This window comes from Doryrhamphus excisus, chromosome 17 (genome assembly GCF_030265055.1).
Source record: "Doryrhamphus excisus isolate RoL2022-K1 chromosome 17, RoL_Dexc_1.0, whole genome shotgun sequence".
Lineage (NCBI taxonomy): Eukaryota > Metazoa > Chordata > Actinopteri > Syngnathiformes > Syngnathidae > Doryrhamphus > Doryrhamphus excisus.
In genome coordinates, this window is record NC_080482.1 from 9,546,148 (window position 1) to 9,566,100 (window position 19,953).

General features: G+C 41.8%; 1 protein-coding gene and 1 long non-coding RNA gene across 2 annotated transcripts in view; both read right to left on the reverse strand.

Annotated features, from left to right (window-relative positions):
* The window catches only part of vars1 (valyl-tRNA synthetase 1), a 13,735-nt gene extending 3,831 nt beyond the window's left edge, over positions 1 to 9,904 (reverse strand). Inside the window, exons 1-22 of the mRNA XM_058053326.1 lie at positions 9,781 to 9,904; positions 8,405 to 8,760; positions 8,192 to 8,335; positions 7,912 to 8,116; positions 7,727 to 7,842; positions 7,565 to 7,640; positions 6,970 to 7,070; positions 6,514 to 6,641; positions 6,277 to 6,441; positions 6,125 to 6,206; positions 5,931 to 6,050; positions 4,428 to 4,536; positions 4,173 to 4,352; positions 3,747 to 3,871; positions 3,524 to 3,627; positions 3,281 to 3,439; positions 2,814 to 2,904; positions 2,590 to 2,695; positions 991 to 1,061; positions 784 to 909; positions 588 to 692; positions 142 to 289 (exon numbers count right to left, since the gene is read on the reverse strand). Of these exons, the coding sequence (XP_057909309.1) occupies positions 142 to 289; positions 588 to 692; positions 784 to 909; positions 991 to 1,061; positions 2,590 to 2,695; positions 2,814 to 2,904; positions 3,281 to 3,439; positions 3,524 to 3,627; positions 3,747 to 3,871; positions 4,173 to 4,352; positions 4,428 to 4,536; positions 5,931 to 6,050; positions 6,125 to 6,206; positions 6,277 to 6,441; positions 6,514 to 6,641; positions 6,970 to 7,070; positions 7,565 to 7,640; positions 7,727 to 7,842; positions 7,912 to 8,116; positions 8,192 to 8,335; positions 8,405 to 8,758 (2,815 nt within the window). The 5' untranslated portion in view covers positions 8,759 to 8,760; positions 9,781 to 9,904. The remainder of the gene's footprint in view (positions 1 to 141; positions 290 to 587; positions 693 to 783; positions 910 to 990; positions 1,062 to 2,589; positions 2,696 to 2,813; positions 2,905 to 3,280; positions 3,440 to 3,523; positions 3,628 to 3,746; positions 3,872 to 4,172; positions 4,353 to 4,427; positions 4,537 to 5,930; positions 6,051 to 6,124; positions 6,207 to 6,276; positions 6,442 to 6,513; positions 6,642 to 6,969; positions 7,071 to 7,564; positions 7,641 to 7,726; positions 7,843 to 7,911; positions 8,117 to 8,191; positions 8,336 to 8,404; positions 8,761 to 9,780) is intronic.
* A 614-nt stretch (positions 9,905 to 10,518) lies between these two features.
* LOC131105331 (uncharacterized) overlaps positions 10,519 to 19,953 on the reverse strand; it is a 75,533-nt gene continuing 66,098 nt past the window's right edge. Inside the window, exons 5-7 of the long non-coding RNA XR_009119917.1 lie at positions 14,170 to 14,272; positions 11,190 to 11,314; positions 10,519 to 10,935 (exon numbers count right to left, since the gene is read on the reverse strand). This is a non-coding gene — a long non-coding RNA (uncharacterized LOC131105331). The remainder of the gene's footprint in view (positions 10,936 to 11,189; positions 11,315 to 14,169; positions 14,273 to 19,953) is intronic.

The following is a 19,953-nucleotide window of genomic DNA, read 5'->3' on the forward strand; positions in this document are numbered from 1 at the left end:
GGAAAGGTCAACCTGCCGAGTAGTCCGACTTTGACGAGATCAATGACTAAAAGCTAATATAGAAAAATAAAGCTAGATGGAGAATATTCAAATCCTTTTGTGTTGCAGACAAAGGAAGCACCATATGGATGATGAGTTCACCTTGGCTTGTGTAGGCGCACAGAGCGAATCGTAGAGCATCTGTGCCGCATTCCGGGATGCCGTTCGGATAGTCCGACTTCTGGCCCTGCTTCGCTCGCTCCACCTCCACCGGGTCCAAGTTGCTACTCGTCAGCTGTGCATGCAGACCCTGTAGGGAATAAGGAATGAGGCGGTGTAGCTGGTAAACATAACAATAACAACTCCATATATGCATTATTGTATTATTCAGGCACACACAACTGGTGCTTCGGTGCCCTCTGGTGGACCACACATGTCACAATGTGTATGTGCTTGCAGCGAGTAAAATTAATAATGGATGGCTTCAATAAAAGCTTGTTGGCTGCGGAATAAAGCTTACATAAGACTGTGTTCCTCAGGGGGGCAAAGACCATGTGGGAAGATGTGTGTGCATGGAAAGGATACATCAAGGAGCCATTAGGCTTTACCTCCAGGGATATTCCAGTAATGACATCAAGAGGGTCAATGACGTTGCCCAAAGATTTGCTCATCTTCCTTCCGTGGGCATCCCTCACCACGGCGTGCAGATAAACCTGCCAACAATGGAATCACGGGGGTTTGTGCCCAATTACACCTAACAAGAGTCCACCACCGTGGTGTTGCGTCACCGTGACGGATCTTTACCTCTTTAAAGGGCAGCTTCCCGGTCAGTTTGAGACCCATCATCACCATACGAGCCACCCAAAAGAACAGGATGTCGTGACCCGTCTCCAGCAAGGTGCCGGGGTAGAACACGTTCAGGTCCTGGGTCTGTGAAAAGAGGAAATGAAATGTGCAAATGCAGAGGAAAAAAACGATCCAGGTGACATTTACACTTGTTTTTGTGTGTACCTCATTAGGCCAACCAAAGATGGAGAAGGGGAAAATGCCAGATGAGAACCAGGTGTCCAAAACATCCTCATCTACAACACAAATACCAGTAGTGAAGAAATATGAAGGCGGGGGGTTTAACCTTACACTGGAACCTCAAAAAAAAAAAAAGTCAAATGCCCTTGAGGTTGCTCAACATGATTATGAAGAAAAATACACCTCTAAAGTCGTACAAAGCTTTGCACTTTGTGATCATGAGATCTCACAAGAACTAAGTTGAACCAGCATATCAGGTTTAACTCGTGTTCTGATTCTTCTTTGGCTTTTGAGCAATAAAAAAAAAAAAGAACCAACCACATAGCGAGGATTGCTAAGTAAAGAATATACACAGGAAGTTATGTTATGACTCCCAACTTGGGTAGTTTTGTCGTTTTACTGTGTTTAACTCCTTGTACACTTGCGGGACAAGTAAGAATGTTAACAAGTGACACGTTAGAAACAAACAATTAAAAACACAAAAGGTGTCAGCTAAGTTTTGCTAGATAGATAGCGGCTAGCTAGCTAGATATATAGCTGCTAGCTAGCTAGCTAGCTAGCTAGATATATAGCTGCTAGCTAGCTAGCTAGCTGCTAGATATATAGCTGCTAGCTAGCTAGCTAGCTGCTAGATATATAGCTGCTAGCTAGCTAGCTAGCTGCTAGATATATAGCTGCTAGCTAGCTAGCTAGCTGCTAGATATATAGCTGCTAGCTAGCTAGCTAGCTAGCTAGATATATAGCTGCTAGCTAGCTAGCTAGCTAGCTAGATATATAGCTGCTAGCTAGCTAGCTAGCTAGCTAGATATATAGCTGCTAGCTAGCTAGCTAGCTAGCTAGATATATAGCTGCTAGCTAGCTAGCTAGCTAGCTAGCTAGATATATAGCTGCTAGCTAGCTAGCTAGATATTCTTTATTGTCATTGCACAATAACACAGCAGTGAAATTGCCAAAGAAATGCCATTGCCTGGCTCCCGTATAATAATAAATAATAATGTGGAGAATAAATAGATGACATCATATACGAACAATGTACAGCGTAAACAGTAATTTGTATAAATAATTTAGAATAAATAATAATTAACGGTTGTTAACTCGCGACATTATTGTATGACAGTTAAGAATGATGAACGGTTACTTCGGCCACATTCTGCCGGGAGCTCTAATAAGGTTTGAGAGGTTGTCCCGGACTTCCTGGTCGAGGAGAGGAAAAAATAATGCAATGTTGTGACAGGTCCTGACAAAACAGCCCAAAATCAACTCCTCAGGAAAGTGGCATTTAAAGGCTATTATTGGGTCCTGCCTTAAGGCCTAATGAGGGTTTGGAAGGTTTTCCTGCACTTTCTGGTTGAAGAAAAAAAAAACTGATTTTTCCACATGTCCAGACAAAACAGGCAAACACATGAGAAAAGTGCCATTTAAGGATATTTAGGGGTTCTGCAAGGAGCCCTAATGAGCTTTCCTGGACCCATCGGTTTACATATGAAATACAAGTCACATGACGGGAGACCGTTTGACATTTTCTCTCCATTTTGTTTCTCCAAAGCGTTGATTATGGTGAGGAAACTGCTGCATGACAGTTACCTTGTCTGAGTGCAACTTTGTCAGGAGTCACGTTGAAGCGCTTTGCAGCCTTCTGCCTTGCGTCCTCCTCTGATCTGCCGCTCACCCAGTAATGACCATCCACGTCCTGGAGGAGAAGGTGGGGTGAATCAGCAAATACATCATGAAAGAGACATACGTATATAAACAAAATGACAATAATGACCATGATGCTGAAACTTAAGATTAAAATTTGTTTATTTTACCTCTCCTGGTTTCACAGAGGGATCGTTGATGGTGATGAAGTATGCAGGGATGCGGTGACCCCACCACAGCTGCCGGGAGATGCACCAGTCCCTGGGAACAAGAAGGGGGGAGAAGTTTGTGTTGAATCAACACGACGGGCAAGAGGAGTCTTAGAGCTAAAAATTGATCTTCAGCCTTGGTGATTCGATGCCTTTGTTTATGTACTAGTCTGAGACATTCAAGGACGCAGACCACCAAAATGTAGCTCACTGGATAACCTAATATTTATAACATTATATAGGGTTGCATATGATTCCAAATGACAAAAAGGTTACTTGTTGTTAAATCAATGGGAGACAATTTGAGGAAAGAAATACCACGTTGGATCATATTTAGGTGTCAAGTACCGTGACAAACGCACTCAACTGGAACTAAATAAAAACCTGACCTAGATAGACCTCACAGCTCCGGACATAACAGTACATGCCTTATATTGTCCATCCAATTGAACCATGTCTTAAGGTGGTGCTCGGGGATGATTTTGAGGCGTCCCTCTCTGACGGCGTCGGCGGCTTGCTTGCCCATGTCTGCACAGCTGACATACCACTGTGGCTTTAACAGGGGCTCCACTATGTCCTTTGAACGACTGCGCACAAAACACACAGCGGGGTGTTAACAATATATGATGAGAGCACAAAGGAGTCATGCTCCGCATCACCTCGAGGCTCACCTGCAGACGGGCACCACCATGGGGTTGTCTTTGATCTCCTTGAAAAGCCCCCTCTCCTTGAGTGCCTCGAGAACGACCTTCCTGGCCTCGAAACGTTTCATACCCTTGGGAGAGCCGGGTGGGGGGGGGAAAGGACATAAAAAAGTGCCACTTTTAAGTGTCACAGAGGGAATGCTCTCACACTGCAGGTGGTGGAGGAGCCATTAATGAAATGCTAGCGTACCAGGAAGGGAGGAGGTACGTTAATGAGCGAGCCATTCTCGTCCAAGATATTCACGAAGGGCAGACTGTGTCTCACTCCGACCTCGTAATCATTGTGGTCGTGAGCCGGGGTGATTTTGACAGCACCTGAATGGAAAAGAGTGACACAAAGGGAGATAAGAACATTAAAAGACGACATCATGAAGGAAGGCTTAATTAGTCATTTTCAGGGGAACCCAAAAAAGCCTCAGAACTCTATACTTTCTATCAACTCTCTATAAGCTCAAAGCGTATAAAACCCATTAAATTTTGGTGAGGATCTGAATAGAGGTGCAGGTCATAGCCACGGGGTCATGTAGGGAAGTGGTCCACCACATCCAGCAGATACTGAAGCACTGTATAGCTTTTGGTACCCACTTTTGAAATGTGCATTATTGCCTCCTCTTACCTGTTCCAAAGCTCATGTCCACAAAGTCGTCAAAAACAACCGGCATTCTGCGGTCACAGAAAGGGTGCAGCACCATCTTCCCCTTCAGATGCTGATATCTCGAGTCTTGTGGATGAACGGCCACAGCTGTGTCCCCCAGCATGGTCTCAATACGAGTGGTCGCCACGATCACCTCCTCGTCTAGCAAGGAGTAAAGAAGGTACTCGTGAGAACAAACGGATCAATTCAGCGGCATGTTTTGTTTATGTTTTGTACCTGAGCCGTCAACCTTGTAGGCGAAGGACACTAGCACGCCAAACTCCACTTTGTCTTTGTAGCCAGGGACCGGGAGCAATGTTCTGCCTGTCAGCTCTTTTTTGTCCACCTGATTAACAAGGAGCACATTTAACACCAAGACAGCAGCCACTTGCACCTATCAGACTGGCTCATCTAGGCATGGATAAAGTACAGTATATTATTGTATTAATGTTATAATAAAGACCAATAAAATATACAGTATAATACCTCTGATGACTTTGTGTGTGGAAAAAGGGGCTGGTAGACTTTCCATTTTGTGCACTTTAAATGTGATCATTGGTAATGGTACTTGATTGGTGTGAGGGAGCTGCCAATCCTCCCTCACTGATCAGGTGTATGCCCCAGCTACACACTGTCATGTTTTCTATTTGTGTATATAGCTGGCTTTTGTTATTTACACATAGACAAATGGGTAGTTTCTGGGTAAAGGTAGTTAAATGTAATATAGTAGTTAAAATGTATACAGAAATTGGAACTTTAGTGTGGTAATATTGAAAGGCTTTTGTAACCTAAAGGAAGGGTGTTGAAAGTGTAAATATGGTACCTTTCAGATAAATTGCCTCACCCGCTCATTGGCGAATTATGGTTGGTCTTTCACTGGTAAAAGGGGCTGGGTGAATTGTTGGGGAGGCCTGTTGGGGAAATACTGCTGGACTTTCTGGTGAAATAAACTTGAAGAGCTCTCAAGCATGGTCTGGTGTGCGTTTCAGGGGCTATGGCTATCCCGGGCTAGTAAGAGGCCATTTTTATAACTAAAATCTTACAATTGGTAATGGTTATACAGGCGTATTGACGGGTTTGATACAGCCTGCCAATTAAAATGAGTCCTAATGCTTTGAATCGACCGATATGTTTTTTTTCCGGCCAATGTCAATACCAATTTTTTTCCATCACCCTTAGCCGATGGCCGATTTTGCTTGGGCCGATATTGCTTTTGCTCAATTTATATGAAAAAATTACAATAACAAATATTACAGGTCTCAAGTTTAAACAAATATTTATTGAAATGTAAACACTGAACACAGTAGGATTCAGTTTTCTTAAACACACATTTATCAATTTTAAAAGGAGTAAATATTCAACCCTGTGCAAAAACATTTCGTCGTAGTTGAAGTTTTATCTAGCATCGATGTGATGACTGCTCCTCCGCAGTGTGACGCGCATATATATCGGCCGATACCGATTCAAGTAAAGAATGCAAATATCGGCCCGATGTCGATCCTTACTTTGAATGTCAGCTAATGAATTGTTGTTGCCGTATATAGAGGAGATTTGGGAACATGTCACACGCCGAGTACAACTGCTGTATCAAAATATTTACTATTTTAATTGCGGTTTGTGTTATACCAAGTCAATTTTGTGGTGTACCAGTTAGTAGTCCTATATGGAGTGTTGAAATTGGCTCCAAAAAAGTTAAAGTGCACTCCTCTAAATATGAAGCAGACATGCTTTTCCACTTGCCTCAATGTCAGAGATGGCAGAGTTGAGGGAGCAGGACCAGTTGACCAGCCTGTTGCTCCTGTAAATCACGCCCTCATCATGCATGCGGATAAAAGCTTCTTGCACTGCATAGGATAGTTTCTGGAAAAGTTGATAAAAACGGTTTGAGAAGGATTTTTTTTTTGTAGCACTGGTGAAAGGCTGCTGAGACATACATTGTCCATTGTGAAGCATGCCCGGTCCCAGTCCAGAGAGGAGCCCAGCTTCTTCAGCTGGTGGTAGATGCGATCTCCCTTTCTGAAAATGGCAAACAGTGGAAATGAATATAAGTTTCTCCATGTTCACATCTCCGCCATTCTTCACTCACTCGTTCTTCCATTTCCACACTTCCTGGATGAAATTGTCCCTGCCCAGGTCGTGACGGCTCATGCCCCTGTCCCTCATCAGCTTCTTCTCCACCACCACCTGGGTGGCGATGCCGGCGTGATCGCAGCCCGGGTTCCACAGGGTGGTCTCGCCTCGCATCCTGTGCCTGGATACACACAAGAAACCAATGAACATCATAATATAAAACAACAAAACATTGTATTGTAACCATAGTTACCATCTGGTTAGACAATCCTGGATGGCATTGGTGAGCGCGTGACCCAAGTGAAGTGATCCGGTCACATTGGGTGGGGGAATACACATCATGAAGACGCCATTGGGGTTTGGATCACTAATGCTTTTCCTCTGTTGGATGCAACAAAAAAATAGAACAGCAGGAAATGTAAAAATGTGTTAATACAAAAAAAGTGTTATTTTCTTCTTAACTACTAACTATTTACAAACTACACATTTTATTAATAAAGCATTAACTACATCAATAGGTTTTGATGAACAACTGAGTTCAAATGTGCCCATCAGTTACTTCTAATGTACTCGTGTGAGCTAATAGCTTACATAAACTGATGTAATTGCAGTATTTTTACACCTGGCGATGAATTGAGACAGTGTTTATTAAAATGGAGACCAATATTCAAAGAAATACGGCAGTCAAGAGCGGAATGGACATCAGTACCCCATATTCGGGCTTGAAAAATCCCTGCTTCTCCCACCACGGATACCAGGCAGCCTCCACATACTGTGGGCTGTACGAGTCAGGGAGGACACTGACGACATCTGACAAGAGAAGAAAACAGGTTGACATATTCACCTGAGGCTACATGGGGTGTGGTATGTTATTGACATTCTTTGTGACATATAGCATAATGCTCCTCCTCACCAATGGGGGACAAACATATGAATATACAGTATCACCAAGACATTAACCTGTATTCTTGTATAATGTGAGAAAATGCTATTGCCTGTCTGAGAAAAGTGTATGGTTAGGGGTTTTACAACCTTAAAACATATATAATAATAAAACTTTTTTCACTTATTGCTGCTATTTTGGGAATCTATCCACCACGATAAACAAGGGAACACTGTATATGAGTTACGTCACAAAAACTAATCAAGCTTTATACATATGTTCTTTACTGGGCAGTGGTTGGTAGACTCCATGTTTATACAGTATAGCCATACAACTCAATATTCTGAGTGCCTTGAAAAAAATCAGTCAAAGTGGGATACATTTTGAAAAATGGCTGGGATTTAATGAGTTTAAGGTGTACCTTTTTTCTCCCCACCCGGAGTAGGAATGTTGTATGTTATGATGCCCAACTCCTTCTTCTCAGGTTTGGCCTTTTTCTTAAAAAAAAAAAAGTGGATGCAAAAAGCAGAACACATCACTAATTATCTAAAGGTATAGTTTGAATCAACTAAAACCAAACTACCTCTGTGGCTGGCTGTGTCTTCTTCTTGGCCTCCATTTCTTTCTTCTGTTGAAACTTCTCCAGCTTTTCTCTCTTCTTTGCTTCTTTCTTCAACTGGGCTTCTGTCTTTGGTGGGCCTTAAAGCGGGAATAGAATCTAAATGCTGTCCAAAAACTAAGGAAATGTTCTCAAGACTATGTACGGACCATTAGGTGCATCTGTAGCAGCGTCAGCAGCAGAAGAAGCTGGAGGGCTGGATCCGAGTTCAGTGTTTGCCTTGGCCGTCACTGGTACCATCTTCTCACACAGTGTGACTTTCCCCAGGACCTTCAGGAAGTGTGGCTGGTTGATGCAGGTTGTGAACCATCTGGTAAGATTGGTCAAGACCTTCCGGTCGGATGGCTCTAACGCCTGGAAATATGGACAACAAGTGTGCTGCAACAAAATTCAGTGAAAGCGGCAAGCCGGATGAGATGAGATCCTTACATATTTGAAGGGTAGAAGAAGAGCTGTAGCTACAGCCATATCAGCCAGAGTAATGCTCTCTCCCACAAGGTATGTTCTTGGCTCCATTGTCTTATCAAGAACTTTCAGGACACGTAACAGCTCTGCACGGGAACTCTGCTGGAGCTGACATGCATAACACATCAATAACCTCATAAAAAAAAAAAAACACAGCAGGCTGGAAAATTCCCTTACCTTTTTATCCATCCCCATTACTCCCATGAGCGGGAAGACAACAGCGCATGACACCGGAATAAGCTCGTTGTCTGCAAAGCTGAGCCACTGCCACACCTGACTCTGCTGCTTGGCATCCATTCCGGCTCTCTTAGCCTGGTGAGCAAGGTACCAGGCCACAGCATTGGCCCCACTCACCACTGTGTCACCTTCACCCAGACTCAGCACCAGAGTTGGCCGGGAGCGGGCATTGAGGCTGGCGGGAGGATCCTCTGCGATGGTCTTGATGCAAGACGACGGGGAATGCGCGGCAGCTAGGAGAGCCAGAAGACTCCTGAAGTCATCAGGGTGAGGGGACACATATAAAGTGGCCATCCCTAATGGAGAAATAAACATATTTCCATGTTGAATCATGCATTCATGAATGTAAATAAAGCAGAGATTTTCAACTGTTCCGGTATAGGACATCTCGTTATGTACTGTAATGTCAACATCAAGCTAAGTCCTCCCAAAAACGTCTCACATGGTCATAAATAGGGCTGCACGGTGGTCGAGTGGTTAGCGTGCAGACCTCACAGCTAGGAGACCAGGGTTCAATTCCACCCTCGGCCATCTCTGTGTGGAGTTTGCATGTTCTCCCCGTGCATGCGTGGGTTTTCTCCGGGTACTCCGGTTTCCTCCCACATTCCAAAAACATGCTAGGTTAATTGGCGACTCCAAATTGTCCATAGGTATGAATGTGAGTGTGAATGGTTGTTTGTCTATATGTGCCCTGTGATTGGCTGGCGACCAGTCCAGGGTGTACCCCGCCTCTCGCCCGAAGACAGCTGGGATAGGCTCCAGCACCCCCCCCCCCGTGACCCTCGTGAGGAAAAGCGGTAGAAAATGAATGAATGGTCATAAATAAAGCCAAGTGCAGCAAAAGCACTGTTATCACCAGTCAAAGATCCTCTATGGACTTTTCTATAAAGATACTTGGTGTTCACCTTTCAGTCAGCATACCAAATAATCATCTCTCACTTGACCAAACGAACCGTACTAGACGATTTGAACCGGTCCAAGTGTGAACTCACCTTATGTGATAGGAACACTTCAATCTTAGCCACATTCAGGAAATAAAATGTATCCATTGTTCGCTTTGGACTAGCAAATGCATTCCCTTCATTACCATGCAATGCAACCGACACTAGCAGCAAATGTTATACTGTACAGAGTAGACACAAGCTAGCTTGATTGCTGCCACCTGTCAAAAGCTGACTAAAGCCGATGCTAAAGTTAACCATGGTTAAAAAAGTCAGACATAAGTGTTTGCAAAGCCAAACTCTCGCGTGTTGTCATTCTTTTAAAGTCGACCTCGCATCGAATGGTGTTTTAAAGTGTCCATGTGTTGCTCTTACCTTTGAAAGTAACAAGAAAAGACGTCAGCCAGTCCGGGAAGAACGACGCCGCATGAGCACGGAATGCTGCCTGATGCAATGAGACAATGCTTCCGGGTTTGAATTAGTCGTTTCCGGTCTAAAAAGGAAGTCTAAACATTTTTTTTTTATCTCAAAATTAAAAAAACACGATACCATATTTTTATGCATGATCAAATTAATTTATGTTGTTTTATATTTATTACATATTCGTTACATTTATATTTATTATTATTATACTATTACAACTATTATATAGTTATATAGCGGCGGCGGAATGACGTCAGTCAGGATGGTTGTATTCGTTTTGTCGTTTATTTCCAAAGCAACATAAAACACCTAGTGTCTTGCCGACAGACTGAGATCCCCATGTGAACGCGGCAACAGTACTTCCTGGAACTCTTGTTTTCTCCCTTTTGCTCAAAACAGTCCGCTCCGAACCGCAAGCTGAACCCGACTGCCCTCTAGCGTCCACACGCGAAACAACAGCTTGGAACACACAAAACGCTACAGTATAATTTTAATACATATTATAAAAAATATAAGGGACCCTTTACATCTAAATTATGTATTTAATCTGTAATTATACATGGTGGAAGGGGGGTATTTAATCTGTAATGTTGTGATGCTTAATTTATTACGTAAATAACTAAAACTAGACAAGATGTGTCACATTTAATATGTGCTTTGTCATTCAAGCCATAATTTTATTCAAAACATACATCCAATCATACAACCGTTATCTTTTGAGGTCCCAACTTCCCTCAAGTACCAAGTACCACTGGATCCCAAACCTTTGTGGTAGTGCAATTAATTTATTTACAAAAAGGAAAAGAAAAAAAGAAGGTCACAAACATAAAGATTCAACATCAACACCTCCAGGCGTGACAGGTTGGTGTAGCCAATAACAGGAAGCCTTCAGCACAAAAAAAACCCAAAACACACACACCTGCCCTAAATTGTCTGCAACCAGCCACTACTATACCCAACACAAACAAATTTACGACCTTGGGTCGTAACACAAAAATTGAACCATCAGAAAAGTGGGATTTCTTGCTTTTTTAGGTTCTGGGACCTCTGTTGAATGTTTGGTGGGTTTTGTCTACCTCCCGGACCAGAAAAGTGTCATTTTAAGAGCTGAAAGAAAGGAGAAAAAGCGACAAATGTAGCTCTTTGCAGCTATATTCACTTCATCTGAACATTAAAGTTGTCAGTTAAATAATAACAGGACCACATGTGTGCATATTAAGCCTGTCAAGCCATGTGCAAACATGTTGAGAAGCAGTTTAAATCGACTATTTACAGCATCACTCAAGGTGGCAACCAAAAAATGGCCATGGGGATGTTTTCATGGCATGTGGTGTCAATGAAAAAGTACAAGAAATTCTAACTTAGTTTTGCTTCTTTCCCCTTCTTGTTCCTGGTGTGACTGAGGAGTCCTGGATTGTGCCAAAGTACAGTAAATATTCTTCTTCTTCCTCCTCCTCCCACTCTTCTCCCTGCAGACGTGGACGAGCTGTGGAAAATATGCATAATGTGAGTGTGAGGAAAAACAGACAAGGTGTACCTCTTGGCTGGCACTCAAAGCCTCACAGAAACATTTTAAAGCAATTTTGGCATCAATTTACTCTCATAAGTCTGCTGTTTGCCTGTTGCACATCAAAGCCAAGCTGGTATAATTTAGACAGCTTCATTATACTGTATTTCATATTTACACCCACCATTAGGAACACCTACACACGCTAATGTGATTCAATACAAAGATCCCAATAAGGCTCACTCTTGATTGAGTTGTATTAATATAGCATTAATATTGTGGTTTTAATTTACAGTATTGTGAACATGCACTGCGTCATTAGATTTATTTACTAAAATAATTTTTTTATGCTAAAGCAGAATTTTAGCCTTAAAACCTTAGCTAATTTTTTAATATGTAAACTAAATAAAAATCTATATTACACATTTTATTTAATATTACAGCTGAATAACAATAAAATATTAAACCATATTAATTAAATAAAAATAATAACTGCATTTTTTCATCGTTAAATTAGGGAATGAATGTAGTGTTTCATATTTATTTTTTACATCCCGGTGCATGCTTCTTTTTTTTTTTTTTTTAACAAAATCAAATAAATTAAACTAATAAAAACAAATAACATTGTTTTGCTGCGTTTGTAACATTTTATTTTAAATGAAAAAAATAAATTACTAAATATAATGTAATAAAAATATTTTTAGAGCATTTTTGCTAAATTAGGAAACCAAAATCTTAATACTTAAAAGTATATTTTAAAATTTAAACAAAAGAAAACAAATGTATAACACTAAAACATTAACACTAAACAAAAACAGGAATGTTGTTTTTGTTAAAGTAGATATTTGTCTGTCTAAATTAAATATAAAAAAAATAACTAAATTGAGTGTTATTTATCAACGTAATACTATAATAATACAATGCCAAAACACACACAAAATAATTCAGTGCTGTTATGCTGCATCTTTGCCACTAGATGTCACACTAGCACCAATGTATGGCTTGTGGAGGACGGCTGCAAAAGCACTGTGCTGAAGTATGAAGACCATAGAGTTATAAAGACTTATAAATGCACATAAAAGCACATTGCCAGTATGTAAAGCAACCTTTTCATACATCAGCTGAGTCCGGGGTCACACTTTTTGAACCTCTTTAATAGCACATTCGGAACACTTTGGAGAAAGTAATCAGCTCCACTTGGCGCTGCACCTCCTGGTCTCAGGTGTGTGCATGCCTGCATTACTGCAAGGGCAATGAGCTGCAGCCAGCCAGGATGACTTGTGGCCTACACACACTTCCACACTTCCACACAGACACACACCTTGATGCCGTGTAGTGACTTTCCAAAGTGCATTATGAACCAAATCAATTGCATCACACTTGGAAGCATGGAAGCAGCTCAATCCGTAAAAGCTGTTTTCCAAGCCTTTAGCCAAAAGTATTGTTTGGAAAATTTATGGCATACTGACGGCTATTGTCCCAAAAATTCAAATGAGGGAATCGTGCATTCTGTGCATAAGATTTGAGGGAATTGTGAGCATTGGGTGGGTGTCACCTTCCTGCAAGGCACATCTTTTGTGGTGTACCTTGGCAAGGTTGGTTAAAGCCCAGACAGTTGATCAAACATTCATCCCGGCTCAGTGAGAGCTTTTGGATGTGCTTGGCGCCCCCCCGCCCCATCCTTTTCTTCCTTTCATGCACTGCGCGGGTCAGCCGTCTGTCACTTGTATTAATTCGTGTATGATTCTGCTTTAAAAGAAGCAAAGTAAAGAAAAGTCGGCCTTTTTAACTACAGCAATCCATCTTAACGCCAGAGGTTGTCAGAGTGATTCCAATTTAGCCGCGGTCGGGATCCGAAAAGGAAATCAAGCGGCGCCGGTCCCCCCCCCCCCCCCCCCCCCTTTTTTTTTGTGCAGCCAAACTGTCAACGACAAGAGCTCTCAAATGGGCACATATCCCCGCACATTCATCTTGTTCTGTTATTGCTTTAGACTACCTGTCCTACATAGATGAGGAAGCAAAGACCTGCGCTGCCGACGTTCCGAGTGAGCGGACAGGACAGTGGGAATTAAAAGAGCCGTGGTGGAGTGGATGGCGTTGTTTGAAGTCAAAGGTTCGAGTCAAAGAGGTCATTTCATTGATTTGATTAGTGGGAAAGGGTTGTTGTGGGTATCGTTCATGAAATATATTGTCCTGCCTGCCTTTGTGGCAAGTCTTCGTAATTGGTTGTGTTGTGTTCTATGTCACAACATTTAGTCTTTGTTGTTAACCAACGGACCTCACAACTAGGAGACCAGGGTTCAATTCCACCCTTGAGTTTGCATGTTCTCCCCGTGCATGCGTGGGTTTTCTCCGGGTACTCCGGTTTCCTCCCACATTCCAAAAACATGCTAGGTTAATTGGTGACTCCAAATTGTCCATAGGTATGAATGTGAGTGTGAATGGTTGTTTGTCTATATGTGCCCTGTGATTGGCTGGCGACCAGTCCAGGGTGTACCCCGCCTCTCGCCTGAAGACAGCTGGGATAGGCTCCAGCACCCCCCACGACCCTCGTGAGGAAAAGCGGTAGAAAATGAATGAATGTTAACCAAGGTTCGTAGCTAAAAGGCACTGACTTGGTTTTTGGCCTTGAGTTTTCTACATGCTATTTTGTCTCATTTTTCTGTTTCGATCTGTAGATCGGCTCTTAGGTTTACTTGTGTATGTGGTTCCTAATCCATACTACTTTTGTGTTCTATCCTACTGTCTGTCATCTGTACCATGACACTGTTTTTAATCACTTTGATTTATCTGACTGACTGCTTTTAGGTTTTGGTCCTGAAGTTATCTCTCACCTTTGTGAGTAGCATCAGATTCTTTACATCAGATTCAAATCCCAGCAAGTTTCTTGCCGATCCTTCTGTCTACCAACTGATGGTCATCCATTGTTCCATGGCTCTGTTGACAGACAATGATGGTAATGGTTTTATTTCATTTGAACATGCATCAGATTACAATTGAATGCATCACATAAACAGTTCACAGTTCCACATGTCCAAAATGAGTAGGAAGAAGCAAAGCTTATTAAATCCTACCCCTCCATCTGGTACTTTTACAATCAGTAACTGTTACATTTGTTCACTTCCTGCTTTCCTAATATAGTTTTAGTTTTTTTTTATTTTATTTTTGTCCCGTACCGAAGTACGAGGTGATATGACCATCCAATGACATAATGTGTACCATAGTAAGTGTCAATATAGTGATATGTATAGCACATCATGACTGGTTCAAGACTCTTCATCCTTGTATTTAGCAAACATCAACTGCTTGTATTGTTTCTTGAATTGGCTCATCGTTGTGCATTGTTTGAGGGTCTTACTCAATCCATTCCATAGTTTGATTCCACATACTGAAATGCTATGGCTTTTTAACGTAGTCCTAGCATATAAGTGTTTCAAATGTAGTTCTTCCCTGAGATCATATTTATCCTCTCTTGTAGAGAAGTATTGGATGATATTTTTAGGTAATTGGTTATTTTTAGCCATATGCATTATTTTAGCTGTTTGAAGATTAACTATATCAGCAAGTTTAAGTATTTGTGATTTTAGAAATAAGGAGTTAGTATGTTCTCTGTAGGCGGCATTATGAATTATCCTTACTGACCTTTTTTGCAGTACATTTAGAAGTCCGGGCAACAGTTCCATTTTATCACAAAATATCACAAAAACTCAATACTGGTATTGACCAATATTACATTTTCATGACAATATTAGGAGGATAATATTGGTGGAACAATATTATCAAACATCCTTAGTTTTTACCTGTTTATTTCCTGCCTGCAAGTGTATTTAGCTTGTTGTCGCTGCACCTTGACTTGAAGTCAATGTGATACAGCTGGCCGTAGCTTGTTTAAAGATCAGCGAAACACTTTCTGGATGGTGCTTTGGGCCCTCGCAGGTGTAACCTCAGCACGAATCTGTGGCTCCAACCATGTTGTGATTAATTGCGGCTGTCAGCGCGGGTCATGCAGGCGTACCTGGTCCTCTGCATATTAGTCATACCCCCACAAAGGCGCTCTCCTCCCAGCTGTGGTGGAGGTTGAACAAATACACAGGGTGTGTGTACAGTATGTGGCTACACACACAAACACACACACAGAGGTGTCCAAACAAAAGCCAGTCCAACACTCGACTCGACACTTTGTGCACGACTCAGGCAGTCAGGGGCGCTCCAAGGTATTCATTACTATTGATGACAGAATCCACAACAAGAAGTGATAGCTGAGCCTCTTGCAGTCAGTACTGTTTAAAGACAAGCTTCTCTCCTCCAGCTGTTACTATGTCTTCTAGAAGAGGCGGCTATAATGATTAATGCACTCTCTGCTGGGATCCCGGAGAAAGAAACCTGGAGTTTCTGCACAAGTGCTTGTGGCTCATATCGCAGTGATTCACTCTCACAATATACCGTAACCAAACCGGCGCTGGAATATAACAGCATCAAAATTGAAAATCATAATGGTCTCTCGTATTGTGTGATAGTGTGTGTGTGTGTGTGTGTGCGTGCCGCCGCACATGGAATAAGCCGATGTGACTGCAATGTGCTGCAGCCTCTTTAAAATCTTTTTTATCAGTCGACAGATTCCAGCCTGCAGCAACTAAGCATATGATTCTATTTGGATTGACTGATATTGGCTTAGTGTTGTTTATAGAGCAATAAATAACAGCATTTGAAGGGAACGGGTTCCTATGGCTTTTGACATTTCAAAATTCTATACTTTTTCTATACTCAGTAAATAGAAGTGTATCATTAGAGCGACAACAATGAATTCATGATTGTTTACCAAAAACTATTTGATTCATTCATTCATTTTCTACCGCTTTTCCTCACGAGGGTCGTGGGGGTGCTGGAGCCTATCCCAGCTGTCTTCGGGCGAGAGGCGAGGTACACCCTGGACTGGTCACCAGCCAATCACAGGGCACATATAGACAAACAACCATTCACACTCACATTCATACCTATGGACAATTTGGAGTCACCAATTAACCTAGCATGTTTTTGGAATGTGGGAGGAAATCAGAGTACCCGGAGAAAACCCACGCATGCACGGGGAGAACATGCAAACTCCACACAGAGATGGCCGAGGGTGGAATTGAACCCTGGTCTCCTAGCTGTGAGGTCTGTGCGCTAACCACTCGATCGCCGTGCAGCCTGTATTTGATTCATCAATTTTTTTAAATTAAAAAATGTCAATATTATCTAATTGGCTGCCTGCACAGTGTTCGAGTGCTTAGCGCACAGCTAGGAGACCCGAGTTCAATTCCACCCTGTGTAGGGTTTACATGTTCTCCCCGTGCATGCATGGGTTTTCTCCGGGTACTCCGGTTTCTTCCCACATTCCAAAAACATGCTAGGTTAATTGGCGACTCCAAATTGTCCATAGGTATAAATGTGAGTGTGAATGGTTGTTTGCCCTCGGCCATCTCTGTGTGGAGTTTGCATGTTCTCCCCGTGCATGCGTGGGTTTTCTCCAGTTTCCTCCCACATTCCAATAACATGCTGTTGGTCGGGTACAACTCAGGAGTACCCCACATCTCTGTTTTAGGTCCATTGTTGTTTTTCTTGCGACGTATTTTATTGCGATTAACTGAATATGCACCCACATTCCAAAAACATGCTAGGTTAATTGGTGACTCCAAATTGTCCATAGGTATGAATGTGAGTGTGAATGGTTGTTTGTCTATAGTATGTGCCCTGTGATTGGCTGGCGACCAGTCCAGGGTGTACCCCGCCTCTCGCCTGAAGACAGCTGGGATAGGCTCCAGCACCCCCGCGACCCTGGTGAGGCTAAGCGGTATATAAAAATGAATGAATAAATAAATGTATAGTAGGCGGTAGATGTTTTGGACTTTGTCATTTCAAAAGTAGCTTGCAGGCTGAAAAAGTGTGAGCACACTTGGTGTGAACAACTGTGGGTGGATAGTATGGAATTTTGTGTCAATGCAGATCCAGTAGCTCTGAAGTTGGTAACCCATAACAAGATGGTGTTTCCAGCTGGTACGGGATCAAGTGCAAACGGAACGCTCGTTGTGTTGCAGTTACAGATTTGTTTGTTTTGATAAACGTTTCCATAATGAAAGCGCCATGCTCACAAGTCTGATTCATGGCAGCGACTGAAAAAGAAACGAAAAACAATGGCATTATAAAGAAACAAAGCAGAATGTCATGACATGTACTTTTCAAAAATAAAAACACTTTTTAGTTTCTTTACTTTAGTTGCCTTTTATTTAACCTACAAATGTGTCAGATCATTTTGCCTGACCCTCAGTATTTACTTCAATGTAGAGTCACGCCATCATCACGGATCACGGTTTTAAGGTGATGGTTTTGGTCAATTTGAGTGCAGTGAGAGAACAAAACGCAAAAACTGCATTTGTATGAACAGCTTGAAAGATTTCAAAAGTGAAACATTAAAAACTGAAGCTACCGCGGTATTGTTTCCAAAAGTGTTTTTTTCGGATGCGAGAACTGTGCATTTAAATGGAATAAGACAGCAATTGGAATATTTTTGATGACCGGGGGCGGAAGTTGCCAAATCCATTAGTTTTGGCCAAGGGGAGAAGAGTGTCAGATTTAACTGCCTGATGGTGTTTTCTATGTGTACGTCATAGTTAATTCTAGTTATTTACATTCCTTGTTATTATCATTCATACCCATGGAAAATATCCGCCATAATTCTACTGTAGTTTGGTATACCGTTTGTCATCACTGACACCAATTTCACCCCCTTATGCACAACGGGTGAAGGGGGGGGGGGGGGGGGGGCAGAGAACGTGTCTTCTCAAACTTAACGGATGTCTCCATGTCAAAACGTTGTGATCCACGGTGAAGTGACAGCACTAACCTCCGTTTGCCAGATCTAGACGCCACTGAAGAGTGACAGCGGGGTGCTCAGGTGGGGAAGTAAAATGGGGCCATTGTAACTCACTCTCAAGTCTATTTTACACCCTCATAGGGAATCATTTATGTCAGAGCGACCAGTGTAACGATGATGGTAATATATATACTATATATAAATATAGGCTGCACGGCGGACGAGTGGTTAGCACGCAGGCCTCACAGCTATGAGACTGGACTGTGTGGAGTTTGCATGTTCTCCCCGTGCATGCGTGGGTTTTCTCCGGGTACTCCGGTTTCCTCCCACATTCCAAAAACATGCTAGGTTAATTGGCGACTCCAAATTGTCCATAGGTATGAATGTGAGTGTGAATGGTTGTTTGTCTATATGTGCCCTGTGATTGGCTGGCCACCAGTGCAGGTTGTATCCCGAAGACAGCTGGGATAGGCTCCAGGATAGGCTCAAAAGTTAATGTTACGCATTTCTGCTGTGGAGACTCATGCCAGGTATCTATAGTAAAGGTGATTAATTCTAACTTAACCCTTAATAACCTATAGTAAGGGTGATTAATTCTAACTTAACCCTTAATAACCTATAGTAAGGGTGATTAATTCTAACTTAACCCTTAATAACCTATAGTAAGGGTGATTAATTCTAACTTAACCCTTAATAACCTATAGTAAAGGTGATTAATTCTAACTTAACCCATAATAACCTATAGTAAGGGTGATTAATTCTAACTTAACCCTTAGTAACCTATAGTAAGGGTGATTAATTCTAACTTAACCCTTAATAACCTATAGTAAGGGTGATTAATTCTAACTTAACCCTTAATAACTTATAGTAAAGGTGATTAATTCCAACTTAACCCTTAATAACCTATAGTAAGGGTGATTAATTCCAACTTAACCCTTAATAACCTATAGTAAGGGTGATTAATTCCAACTTAACCCTTAATAACATATAGTAAGGGTGATTAATTCTAACTTAACCTTGAATAACCTATAGTAAAGGTGATTAATTCTAAATTAACCCTTAATAACCTATAGTAAAGGTGATTAATTCTAACTTAACCCTTAATAACCTATAGTAAGGGTGATTAATTCTAACTTAACCCTTAATAACCTATAGTAAGGGTGATTAATTCTAACTTAACCCTTAATAACCTATAGTAAAGGTGATTAATTCTAACTTAACCCTTAATAACCTATAGTAAGGGTGATTAATTCTAACTTAACCCATAATAACCTATAGTAAGGGTGATTAATTCTAACTTAACCCTTAATAACCTATAGTAAAGGTGATTAATTCTAACTTAACCCTTAATAACCTATAGTAAGGGTGATTAAAGTATGGCTCTGCTGGTAGAGTGGTCGTCTCCCAACCTGAAGGTTGTGGGTTCAATCCTTGTCCATGCCGAAGTATCCTTGGGAAAGATACTGAACCCCCAGTTGCTCCTGGTGCTGCGTCAATAGTAGGTTAATGTAAAGAGTGTTAAAGCGCTTTGAGCACCTTGGAGGTAGAAAAGTGGTGTACAAGTGTACAAGTGAACAAGTGAAAGACCGACTTAACCACTATCAATATAAAAACTAGCGGTATCAGCCGATATGAGTGAAAAAAGCACAGTATCGATATCGGCCGATACTTGCTTTATGATGCCGATCCCATCTGCAGCATCCAGAACAAGCATGTCTACCATGTGTGGGACTTCCTGTCTTTGTCAGAATTATATAAGTTTTGCACC